Below are 12,547 nucleotides of genomic sequence, written 5' to 3'. Positions count from 1 at the left end.
GATTCATTGATCTGACATTCCAGGTTCCTAAACAATATTGTTCTTTACAGCATCGGATTTTCTTTTCACTGCCAGACACATCCACAGCTGAGTGTCCTTTCGGGTTTGGCCCAGCCGCTTCACTCTTTCTGGCACTACTTAGAAATTCCCTCTGTTCTTCCCCAGTAGTATATTGGACACCTTCCGACCTGAGGGGCTCATCTTGCAGCGTCGTATCTTTTAGCCTTGTAATACATTCCATTCCATGGGGTTTTCTTGGCAAGAATACTGGAGTGGGTTGCCATTTCCTTCTCCAGTGGACCACATTTTGTCAGAACTCCCTGCCATGACCTGTCCATCTTGGGTGGCCCTGCATGGCATTGCTTATATCTTCACTGAGTTGTGCAAGCCCCTTTGCCACAACAAGGCAGTGATCCATGAAGGGGATGGGGCGGTATAGTAATTTAATAAATGAAATGAAATGAAAAACTTTTATGTATTTATAAAATGTATATACTGTGTTGAAGGTGGGGTTGGGAGATGGTTACTTCCATGTTGGTTACTTCCAGACGGTTACTTCCAGGTACACAAGTTGGTTCCTTCCAGATGCTTACTTCCAGGTACACATGGAACACATTGGTTACTTCCAGATGGTTACTTCCAGGTTACTCCCAGGTTGGTTACTTCCAGATGGTGACTTCCAGGTACACATGGGAGCAGCCATCTTTTTTTCCCCATAGAGCATCCAATGTGGGGACAGTGGATCGGCATGCCTCAGTCTTCCCATGGGCTTTTGCAAGGCACTCAGCAGCAGCTGCGCCAGGCATTCCAAGCAGCTAGAAGTGGGACCCAACCAAACTGTGAGGAAGTCGGGATGGACAAATAGGTCAGTTTTGCTTTCTGCCCATATCTCGATTTCCAGTCATAAATTCAGTTCATCCCAAACTTTGTGATTTTTAAAAAAATGGTTGCATGAAGATGCAGTTGCATTTTTGTACATTTCTCCTAGTACATGGATCTTTGTGTGCCACTTTTCTAAACAGACACAGTTTTGCAATCCATGTTCCTAATGAAGTGCATTTTGAACATTATTTTCACTAGTGTGCATACTGTTATATGGCTTTGGAGAAGGGTGCATTTCAAAGGATAGCTGTGGTTTTGGTTCACATATTGGTTCAAAAGTATGAAATTAGGTAAGTTTGCTTTAAATTACAAACCAGATATCCATGGGTATGTATTGGGGTGCAGTCTTAGTTAGCATTTCTGTGGAGCTTCCTGGCCTAAATATGGTTTACTGATTCAGAAAGTATCACATGCACACACAGAGATGAGCACAACCTGTATTACCATAAAAATCTGATATCAAAAAACAAAACAGTGGAGGGAGAGAGAGAGAGAGAGAGAGATGATTTTGAAAGGAGCCAAAGACAGACGGAGGCTCCTTACACTGAGACTCAGGGCTGGCCGTACCATGAGGCAGAGTGAAGCGGCCTCTTGAGGCAACTGGTTTTCTGTGTCTTGAAACGTCACATAATTGTTAATTAGTTAATCAATCAATTAATTTAGTATTGTCTTTTTACTGTTGTTGAATGGAATGTATCTGATTTTCACCACAGAAACTGAACACAGACTCAAACACAATCTGTGGTCAGAATTTCACACATTTCCAAGTTTGTCGTGCAACAGCAAACACACATTTGAGAAATGAATTTTAAAAATGTGGATAAAAAATGTGTTCATTTAAAAAAAAATGTGCACAACTGCATTTTACTCAATGGGAGAAAAAGGCGTCCAATTTTTTTTTTACAAAAAATGTACACATCAGGGGTTGGCAGAAAGTAGACAGGGGTCTATCAGTAAACTACTGGATTGGAGAGAGGGTTCCTGACTACTAAGAGTTCAGCGATCTTCTCTATTTTTCAAGTAGGAGTAGGGAAGTTGTGAGAGTCCGCGGGATGTGTGTGTGTGTGTGGAATCCAACGTACTCCCCCTTGCCCACCATCCTGGAGCCCACTCAGTGAGCTCCCCACAGCTCAGGAAGGGCCTGGCAGCTGCCCATCCTCCCTAACAAGCCTCCGGAGTAAACAGCAGTGACTGCTTGGCCAGTTCCAAGTAGGTACCATTGTGTACTTGGTGCTGGAAAGGCCCCATTCACACAACATTGCAGGTGAGAACGGAGCACTCGATGTTGCGCGGCATTGCATAAAAGGGGCCTTTGTGGCCACCCGGTATGCAACATTACCTGCCTGGAGTGCATGAGCAGCCATTGTTGCACACCATGGTGGCTTGCTAGGGAGGATGGGCAGCCCTGCAGCTTCATCAGGCACTTGACTGGCTGTGCTGAAGCTCTCGTGGGGCGCAAGCAGAGACGGGAGTCGACAATGTCTCTGCCAGTGCCCGCCGAGGGTGGGCATGGGTGAGTCTGTCTATCCATAAGGAGGAGCCACTTTGGCTCCAGGCACCACCACCAAGGCAACGGGGGGGGGGGGGCTTTCCTCTGCCCTCCAATCAAGCAGTGGTGCTTGTACCAGACTTGGATGGAGGCCTTTGCAAGGCCTCATCTGTCGGACACCAGGTTACTAGGCAGACAACTCCTGACAGGCTCCCTTTGTACTTAGATTGGGGTGACCTTTTGTCATCACTGAGCATGAGCTCTGTTTTACTCAAGGTGTCCCAGCCCAGGTCCACACTGCTGTCTCTCTCTCCTTCACATTCACTTTCTCCTCCACCTTCAGCATCACTTCATCTAGCTAATTATGCTGCTCGTTGCCCCTTGGCTTCATCCTTATCACAGCTAATTCCGAGAAATGCCCTAACCCCGGCGCTAGCTTGTCTGGCAAAGGGGGGGGGCGTTGCAGGCAGGGGGCATGAGAAGAGGTGGCTGCTGCCTATTGGGTGCTCCCCCATGGCACCACCAGGCAGGGGAGGGGTCAGCAGAGCCCTCTTAAGCTCTGCACCCCTCCCAAATCAACTCTCCCGGCTCCCTCCCGCCCTCCCTTAAGCAGTGTGGGTTTATACCGGTTGCCCTTTTGGGAGCCATGTAGGAATTTTTGACTCACAGTTCAATTGGCTGTGTGAAGTAGGCAAAAAAAATGTGTGTCTTTTTTCCTACTTCACACTGTTATTGGGGCTAGGGTGCGTCCAGTAGGCGAATACGGTCCAATCTCTCATTGGTCACATTTCAGTTGGAGGCTAGGACCGGCAAAAGCAGAAAGAGATTAGGGATGGTGTGCATGCGGAGGCATCTTATGGTGACAGGTGACGCCTGAGGCCCTCTGAATGGGTTGTGCGGCTCAGCAAGGGGATAAGGGTTGCCTGGGAGACCAACCCTCCTCGCTCACCCAGGTGTTTGGTGGCACCAGAAGGGGGTGACAGGGGAAGGTCTACCTCCCCCAGAAGGGGCAGTCCAGAGGGGTGGCGGGATCGAAGCCAAAAATGACCATGCTTTTAAAATGACCATGCTGGTCCTGGAGCCCTGCACAAGGTATTATTCTCCCTGCTAAGCTTTATATTTCCACATCCAGCATTGTTGTTGACGTTGTGAGGCTAAAATGGAGAGGAGAACCAACTCTGTGCATGTCTACTCAGAAGTAAGTCTTACTGAGTTCAATGCGACTTACTCCTACACATGTCAGCTCCCCACTTGCCCCTAGCTCAGCTTTGTATTTCCACATCCAGCTCATGATCAATCCTCTTGTTAGTTATCTCACTGGTTGACATTGGGCTGGCCTCCAACTGCTACACCACACTTCTGTTATGAAACTCATGAAAAAGAGACAGTATAATGGAAAGTTCTTTCTGAAGCAGTCACACTTCACTTGTACAAATGCAGCATGAAGGGAAAGATCAGCAACCTTCTCTTTGCTTGAATAAAAAGCACACTCTGCACATGCTCAGGGAATGGACAAAATGAACATGTGCAGAGTGTGCTTTTTATCAAACTATCATGATGAAGTAAATTTGTGGTCCATGATCTTAACCTTATATTATTCTATGTACCCCGTGAAGCCCAGCTATGGGTGCATGCTAGCCAATGGGAATTCTTGATTTCTCCGAGTTAATAAGATTAAGCATTAAGCAGATCAGCTTTATCTTGAAATGAAATTCTCTGGACTTCACTCTATGTTTATTGATTGATTCCCAAGGTAATTCTAACTACGTTTTTGCTGTGCACAGCTTGTTCCTGCTGTGGACAAAAGCGATGGACGGGACAGACAGAATGTGATCCATGTCCATTTCGTACTTGACTGATAGACATTTTATTAGTTTGTTTATTTGTTTACCTCCAATCGTTGGTGTGGAGGAGCATATAAACATTGTAAATGAAATAAATAAATAAAATAATAACATTTCATGAAACCCCTGGGAAGATGAACTTGAAGTGCCATCCCTACTTGATCCTTCTATGGAAAACAAACAAAATATTTCTTCTTCTTCTTCTTCTTCTTCTTCTTCTTCTTCTTCTTCTTCTTCTTCTTCTTCTTCTCCTTCTCCTTCTCCTTCTCCTTCTCCTTCTCCTTCTCCTTCTCCTTCTCCTTCTCCTTCTTCTTCTTCTTCTTCTTCTTCATCACCATCACCATCACCATCATGATTTCATTTCTATAACACCCCATAGCAAAAGCTCTCTGGGTGGTTCACAACAATTAATAAGAAACACAAGAACAGGATTGTACAGCAATCCAACATTGTCATACAAATAGTCTAACATTTTTTTAACATACAAAATTAAAAACAAACAATTTAAACAGCTAAAAACAATATCAGTAAACATTTTTAATACACCTGTATGTCAGTAGCCGTCTTCTTTCCATATGATGTCGGTGTATGGGGGACGGGGCTGGGGGGAGATGGTTGCCACCATGGCTGGATTGTTGTAAACTGTCCAGAGAGCTTTGGCCATGGGACAGTATAGAACTGAAAATGATGATGATGTTACATCTGGGAAGCATATTGCAGGAGGTTAAGCAAGGTGTGTATTATGGTAGCCATCAGAACCTTGGTACCCAGGAGTGGGACTTAGCTGTCAGGCCAGGTGTAGTTGCGAATGGTGTTCATGGCCACAGATGGCACCTGAGAATCGAGAGCTGGGGCGGGGGGGGGGGGAATCTTCATGACAACACCAGAATGAGAAATTCACTGGAAGATTATCTGGATTTGGCTTTGGTCCATCAGGGACACACAAAGTAGGAAAAGCCGAACGTACATTCCCTTTAAAAACTGGTTTTTGGGGGTCACAAAGCACTCTAAAGGAATATACTTCCAGTTGGGATGGGGGGGGGGTAGAACTGAAGGTCATCAGACTGGCAGGTGCTGCTCAACCAATGACACACACACACACACACACACACACACCTGGCTCCTCCCTGCTACTACCTTATTATGAATGGAGAGCAACATATTCCAGTTTCTGAAGGCTCCCTCCTGCTACTACAGTATCTCCCTCCTCTTTCCCCCAGCGTGTGCACTTTTGCCTTGAGAAGCTGAAATCCCTGATTCTGGAGTGCAGCATCTGAAGGCTTCCCACGAAAGCTGACCACCCCCCAATTTCGCCCCATTCCAGCACTCTACTGCAGAATTATTGCTTCCAACCCCCTTTTCTACATTCCCTTTCTCCTTCTCCCTTCTTGCAAGTAGATGAAAACCTCCTGTGCTCTCGAATGATCACTACTGAGATTTTACAGAACAGAGGAATTGCAGAATATCAAACAAGCACAGCATCGAGATAGTGATTTCACAGAGAAGAGAAAGGGTGTTTTAGGGCAAATTACTAAAGTTTGCCTTTAACCTTTTAAATGCTTTAACCGTGGCTCCACATACATTGAGATCTGTTAAAGATTCACTGCAGGGGGAGCGAGATTTCTTACTTACGAGTAAACATGTACACAAGGGTTGCTTTATGGAGAGTTCCATCCAGAATTGGAATATGTTAAAGATTCACTGTGGGAGAGCAAATATTTATTTCTTACTTACGAGTGAACAGGCACAGAAGGGGGTATATGGGAAAAACTACTTTGATTGGGAAACAAGAGGGAATGGGGTGTCCCACCCCCTTGACCACATCACTTCCAGGTCACAGAGGCATACCCAGGAGTGAATGAGGGGGTGGGGGGCATAGCACACTATGGTAAAATGGCCAGGGAGCAGCTTGCAGTAAAAAAAAAACAAAAAGTCAGAGTGAAAGGAGTTTCAGACAATGTGGCTTTTCAAGAGGAAAGTGGATGGTTGGCAGTGGATAGGTGATGATGTCATCTGTCGTGAACAACTTCAGACTGCAGTAACTTCACACCAGATTGCTCGTGAAGACAGCTCCTGGGTCTAGGGTAGTCCCATATGTAATTAGAAATGTTCCCAGTTGTAGCAAAAGATAGGCCATTCCAGTTTTGGGCTGCAGTCTGAAAGTGTCTCCCTGTACCAAGAAGGGCAAACAAACTCCCAATTAATTCAGGTCAGAGTCCAGGCAGACTAACAGCTCTAGTTGAGCTTTGACTGTTAGGACAAACAGCAAACAAAAGTAGAGATGTCAGAGAATTCCACGACAGATCTCGGTGAGGCCGAATGCCAGTGCATTCAGCCCCCGAAATCCATTGCGGAACGAAGCCCCTGCCCCCCGCAAACCACGAAAGGCGCGCAGGATGAAGTCCCCGCCGTCCCCAACTCACAAAAGGTGCGCGAAACGGAGCACTCAGCTGCTCCCGTCCACGCTGCTTTGAGAATGGCTGCCATCCTGCGGCTGCTATTCACTTCCTCCTCTTCATAGCCGTGATAGGCTATGTAAATACTTACATAGCCTATCACGGCTAATGCAGGGATGCCATTTGCATCCCTGTGGAGGCTGTGATAGGCTATGTAAGTATTTACGTAGCCTATCACGGCAGGGGGAAAAAACCTAGCGTACGCAAATGGCGGCAGCTACCGCCATTTATGTACGCTGTTTTTCCCCCCCCCCTGCCGTGATAGGCTACGTAAGTATTTACATAGCCTATCACGGCTAAATACAGGGACACAAATTGTGGCGTCTACGACAGCCGCCATTTGCGTCCCTGCAGGGCTGCCCAGCGGCCGGATGTCTGGCTGTGGGCGGCCGGAGCCGGCCGGCGGCTCCGTGGCTTGGCTGGGGAGCGGAACTGGCCGGGCAGGATTCCAGGGGGGAGGACCAGATCACCTCCCCCGCTGTCGAGGATTCTAGGGGGAGGGACAGAGCGCCTCCCCCCCACCGCAGAAACAGAATGGAATGGAAGGTAAGTGTCCTGTCCATCCCTACACAAAAGGTGCCTTTTTTTCTCTTTTGTCAGAGAAATCCACTGCGGATTCAAATGAGGCTGGATTCTTTGAAATTCAGCCTCAGGAATCTGCAGAGGATCAGGACCCCTTACCTCCACTCCAGGAGGACTGGAGGTGGAACGGCACTCAGCTGCTTCTTGCTAGCCAGAGGCGTTCGCCTCCTCCCTGTCCCTGCTGATCTCCATGTCTTTTCTTAAAAAAAAAAAAAAAATGGTGATTGGCAGGATGTACGCATAGACTTATACACAAAATAGACCTGTGAATCTTGCGTATAAGTCTATGTGTCCATAGGCTTATATGCAAGATTCACAGCTCTATTTTGCATCTAAGTCTATGGGCACATCCTCCCGATCGCTTTTTTTTTTTTTTTTAAGACATGGCAATCGGCAGGGCTCTTGCTGGCAGGAGGGAAGGTAAGTGCCCCCAAGCCAGTCCCCCCCCCAGAATCCGAGCAGAGCGGAACTGCTCTGGAGAATTCCAGGGGGAGGGGAGAAACAGATTGCCTCCCCCCCACGGATTCCCCACTGGAACAGATGGTGGGGAATCCGTACACCCCTACTTTCAGCCTCTTCAGTTCTCCAAACGGCAAGAAAGAGCCATTTTTTAAATTGGTTTTGCATTCCTGCCTTTGCAAGATTTACATTCTCATTACCGAATGTGGAAATGCAAAACAGATTATAGTTTTGCTTGCAGAAGTGCCCATAGCTCTTTGCTTAAACTATGATGGAATAAGTTTCGTACACCTTTGCCCTGTTCCTTTTCCTCTTTTATTAATTTCCATATACAAAGACAAACAAACAAATAACCAAAATTGCCTCAAAATTAACTCTATTTCTTGACAGAGTTTACGATATTTAACATATGTTTTCCCTTTACTTTACAAGAAAAAACATGGATGGAATCCATTTGGTGCCTGGAGAGTTTCTTCCTGGTTCTTCATAACAGTATTTTATATTTAGTCATTTTTCCATGATCTGAGAAAAGGCTTTGACAAGTGTTACTGCGGACGTACATCCCTGATTTGCATACAAAATAAAAACATGCCATTGTTTATATAAATCCAATTTTTTGCTTTGCCTTTAGCTAATTTCAGTTGGTAACTGCTGTCCTATCCCTGATTCAACTTGCAGGTCTCTTTGTCACCAAATGTATCTCACTTTTTATCGTAACTGACATTTTATTGTAAGATGTTTTGATGTTTTTAGGGAAGTACGAAATACTCACTTGAAATACTCACTCAACAACCCTGTGAGATAGGTTAGGATGAGAATCAGTGACCAGCCCAACGTTACCTGTGATCTTCATGGCTCGGTTGGGACTAGAACCTGGATCTAGTCTAACATTCTACATGAACCCACAATCCCCATTTTCCCCTCCCCTCCAAACCTGCTGACCTACTTCCCCCTGCCAACACTACTATTTTACATATACTGTTCTTCACATTTCCGTTAAAGCTCCTGTCAGCTCAGTGCACAGAGGTTCATCGCATTCCAGGCCTGGCTGTGCCTTTTTTACTCATGGCTGCTCTGCTGCGCAGACTAATCCAGCTGACCAAAGTTCAGTTTTCATGAACTCTCTTTATGACCAAATCAGCTGGTGAGTTCATGCACATTCAGATTATTATCATTTATTTATTTATTATTAAATTTATTAACCGCCCATCTGGCTGGTCAGCCAGCCACTCTGGGTGATGTACAACATACAATAAAAATAGTTTAAAACAATAAAATTCTACAATAAAAACATTTTCTAAAACACCCTAACCCACCCCAAATGCCTGCCTGAACAGCCTCGTTTTTAATGCATGACGGAAGCTCATTAAAGAGGGGGCATGACGGAGTTCCCTAGGGAGGGAGTTCCACAGAGTGGGGGACAACACAGAAAAGGCCCTCTCCCTCGTCCCCACCAGTCTAGCTGTCCTGGCTGATGGGACAGAGAGAAGGCCATCCGAGGCTGATCTTGTTAAGCGGCTTGTCCGGTGCTGATGGAGGCGCTCCTTAAGATAGGCTGGGCTGGAACCATATAGGGTTTTAAAGGTCAAAACCAACACCTTGAATTTGGCCCGGAAAACAACTGGTAACCAGTGCAACTCCTTCAGCACTGGAGTGATGTGATCTCGCCGGCGGCTGCCTTTAATCAGGCAAGCCGCCGCGTTCTGTACCAGCTGCAGTTTCCAAACCGTCTTCAAGGGTAACCCCACGTAGAGCGCATTACAGTAGTCTAAACGAGAGGAGACCAGGGCATGTACTACCGATGGGAGCAGATGGTCGGGAAGGAAGGGGCACAGCCTCCATATCAGATGGAGTTGATACAGCGCTGGCCGGCTCACAGCTGACACCTGAGCCTCCATGGACAGCTGGGAGTCCAAAATGACCGCTAGGCTGCAGACCTGGTCTTTCAAGGGTAGCCGTACCCCATTCAACACCAGGTCAACATCCCCCAGCCTCCTCTTGTCTCCCACCAAAAGTACCTCGGTCTTGTCAGGGTTCAGCTTCAGCCTATTCCTCCCCATCCAGCCACTCACCATCTCCAGACATTTGGACAGGGATTCTACGGCCAACCTTGGTGAAGATTTAAACGAGAGGTAGAGCTGCGTGTCATCCACATATTGATGACACTGCACCCCAAACCTCCTGATGATAGCCCCCAGCGGCTTCACATAGATGTTAAATAGCATCGGGGAGAGGATGGAACCCTGTGGCACCCCACATGTGAGTGGCCACGGGTCCGAAACCTCCTCTCCCAGTGCTACCCTCTGATACCTGCCGGAGAGGAAGGACCGGAACCACCGCAATACGGTGTCCCCAATGCCCAACCCCTCCAGGCGGTCCAGGAGGATACCGTGGTCAACTGTATCGAAAGCCGCTGAGAGGTCGAGGAGAACAAGGAAAGAGCATTCACCCCTATCCAGAGCCCTCCTCATATCATCCACCAAGGCGACCAAGGCCGTTTGTGTCCCATGCCCAGGCCTGAAGCCTGACTGAAATGGGTCTAGATAATCAGTTTCTTCCAAGTGTGCCTTCAACTGCACCGCCACCACCCACTCAATCACCTTGCCCAAAAATGGCAGATTTAAGACTGGGCGAAAGTTGTTCAGAACTTGAGGATCCAAGTAGGGCTTCTTTAAGAGCAATCTTATCACTGCCTCCTTGAGGGCTGATGGCATCACTCCCTCCTCAAGGGAGGCGTTCACCACCGCCTTGATCCCCTCACCCAGTCTCTTTCTGCAGGTCATAATGAGCCAAGATGGGCAAGGATCAAGTAAGCAGGTGGTCGGCCTCACAGATGAAAGCACCTTGTCCACTTCATCAGGAGGAAGAAGCTGGAACCAATCCCACAAAACCGGTTTGCCACAGGCTGCCTCTTGCTCACTAACTGTATCCACAGCGTGCAGAGTAACACACCTAATCTGATCAATTTTATCTGCAAAGTGCCTTGCCAAGGCCTCACAGGAGGCCTTAGAATGCTCCAGTGGTTCCGGAGCCACAGGACCGACCAGGCTCCGGACCACTTGGAACAGCCTCCTGGGACAGCACTCTGCAGACGCGATGGAGGCAGCATAATATTCCTTTTTTGCTGCCTTCACCGCCACATGATAGGCTGAAGATACAGCTCTAGCCCGTGTCTGATCGTCTTTGGAGCGAGACTTCCGCCACCGGCGCTCTAGCCGTCTCACCTCCTGTTTCAGAGCTCGTAACCGCGGATTGAACCATGGTGCAGGCCGAGCCCTGTTCAGGGGGAGAGGGCGTTTCGGAGCCACCTGATCTAATGCCCCAGTGATTGCGGCATTCCAGCCACCCACCAGGGTCTCGACCGAGTGGCCGTTGGCATGCCCCAGAGAATCCCCAAGCAGATTCAGGAATCCATTTGGATCCATAAGACGCCTGGGGCAGACCATTTTAATGGGTCCTCCACCCCGGCAGAGGGGTTGTGGAACTGAGAAGTCCAACGTCACCAGATAGTGATTTGACCATGACAAGAGGGTGGTGGATATACCCCCGACTTCCAGATCACTCCCCACTTCTCCAGAAACAAACACAAGGTCTAGTGCATGACCGGCTACATGGGTGGGCCCAGTTAGAATATGGTGCAGCTCCCAGGAGGCCATGGTTTCCATGAAGTCCCGAGGTGCTTCTGTGAGGATGGCCTCCAAATGTACGTTGAAGTCCCCAACACCAGTAAGTTAGGGGACTGTACACGCACATCAGAGACCACCTCAAGCACCTTGGCCAGGGAGTCAGTCGTGCAGCGGGGTGGACGGTACACGAGCAGAATCCCCAGACTGCCCTTCGGGACCAACCTCCAGTACATGCACTCAGCAACCTTGGTCTCCCGGAGAGGGGGTCTGGTGAAGACCAAGGACTCTCGGTAGATAACAGCCACTCCCCCTCCCCGATCCCCAGCCCTCGGCTGCTGTGCATACGAAAATCCAGCTGGACACATGGCTGCAAGGGTTGGAGCAGCAGCCTCGGCCAGCCAGGTCTCCGTAATACATGCCAGGTCTGCACCCTCATCCAGGATCATGGCATGGATGAGGGAGGTTTTCTGGGTAACAGACCTGGCATTGCAGAGCACCTGGCATTGCAGAGCATCAGGCAGTAAGGCTAAGTCATGATATATTGACAGATGTGCTCTGGTTGCCAGTTGCTTTCTGGACTTAATGCAAGGTGTTGTTTCAATCTTTGAAGCCTTTGACAGCTTAGGGTTCGGCTATCCGAGGGACTGCCTGACTTGTTAGGAACCTGTCCAGTTATTAGGGATGTCAGAGAATTCTGGCATGGATCTCGGTGAGGCCGAATGCCGGTGCATTCGGCCCCCCAAAATCTGTGGCAGAACGGCCTGCCCCCCTGCCCCCTGCCCCCCCGGGATGAGACTTATCTGGGGCGGATGTTCTGGGCAGCAGCAGCTCCGGCGGCGGCTTCGTCGGTGGCGGCAGCTGGTCTTCTGACCGGCTGTCGCTGCTGCCATTTGCAGTCTTGTCTTGTAAAAAAAAAAACACAACGTGATAGGCTACGTAAAGATTTACGTAGCCTATCATGGCTGGGTTAAAAAAAACAAAAACAAATAGTGTATGCAAATGGCGGCAGCTATGGCCGCCACCATTTGTGTTCCTTATTTTTGCCCATCTTAGTCTACGTAAATATTTACGTAGACTATGATGGCAAAAATAAAGGGGAACGCAAATAGCGTAGCGGGTGCTATTTGTGTCCCTTTTTGATTCGCCATTTTAGCCTACGTAAATATTTACATAGGCTAAAACGGTGAATCAAAAAGGGACGCAAATAGC

At 48.1% G+C, this 12,547-nt stretch overlaps 2 protein-coding genes across 2 annotated transcripts in view; both read right to left on the bottom strand.

Annotated features, from left to right (window-relative positions):
* LOC146346576 (uncharacterized) overlaps window positions 1–12,115 on the bottom strand; it is a 78,216-nt gene extending 66,101 nt beyond the window's left edge. Inside the window, exon 1 of the mRNA XM_084848735.1 lies at window positions 10,313–12,115. Within this exon, the coding sequence (XP_084704861.1) occupies window positions 10,313–11,377 (1,065 nt within the window). The 5' untranslated portion in view covers window positions 11,378–12,115. The remainder of the gene's footprint in view (window positions 1–10,312) is intronic.
* LOC146346573 (uncharacterized) overlaps window positions 8,014–12,547 on the bottom strand; it is a 407,876-nt gene continuing 403,342 nt past the window's right edge. Inside the window, exon 2 of the mRNA XM_084848736.1 lies at window positions 8,014–10,022. Coding sequence (XP_084704862.1) covers window positions 9,020–9,937 — 918 coding nt within the window. The 5' untranslated portion in view covers window positions 9,938–10,022 and the 3' untranslated portion in view covers window positions 8,014–9,019. The remainder of the gene's footprint in view (window positions 10,023–12,547) is intronic.

Source organism: Heloderma suspectum, chromosome 4 (genome assembly GCF_057233095.1).
Source record: "Heloderma suspectum isolate Gila_16-S chromosome 4, 16-S_ref, whole genome shotgun sequence".
Taxonomy (NCBI): Eukaryota; Metazoa; Chordata; class Lepidosauria; order Squamata; family Helodermatidae; genus Heloderma; species Heloderma suspectum.
This window is presented reverse-complemented; position numbering and strand designations above follow the sequence as displayed.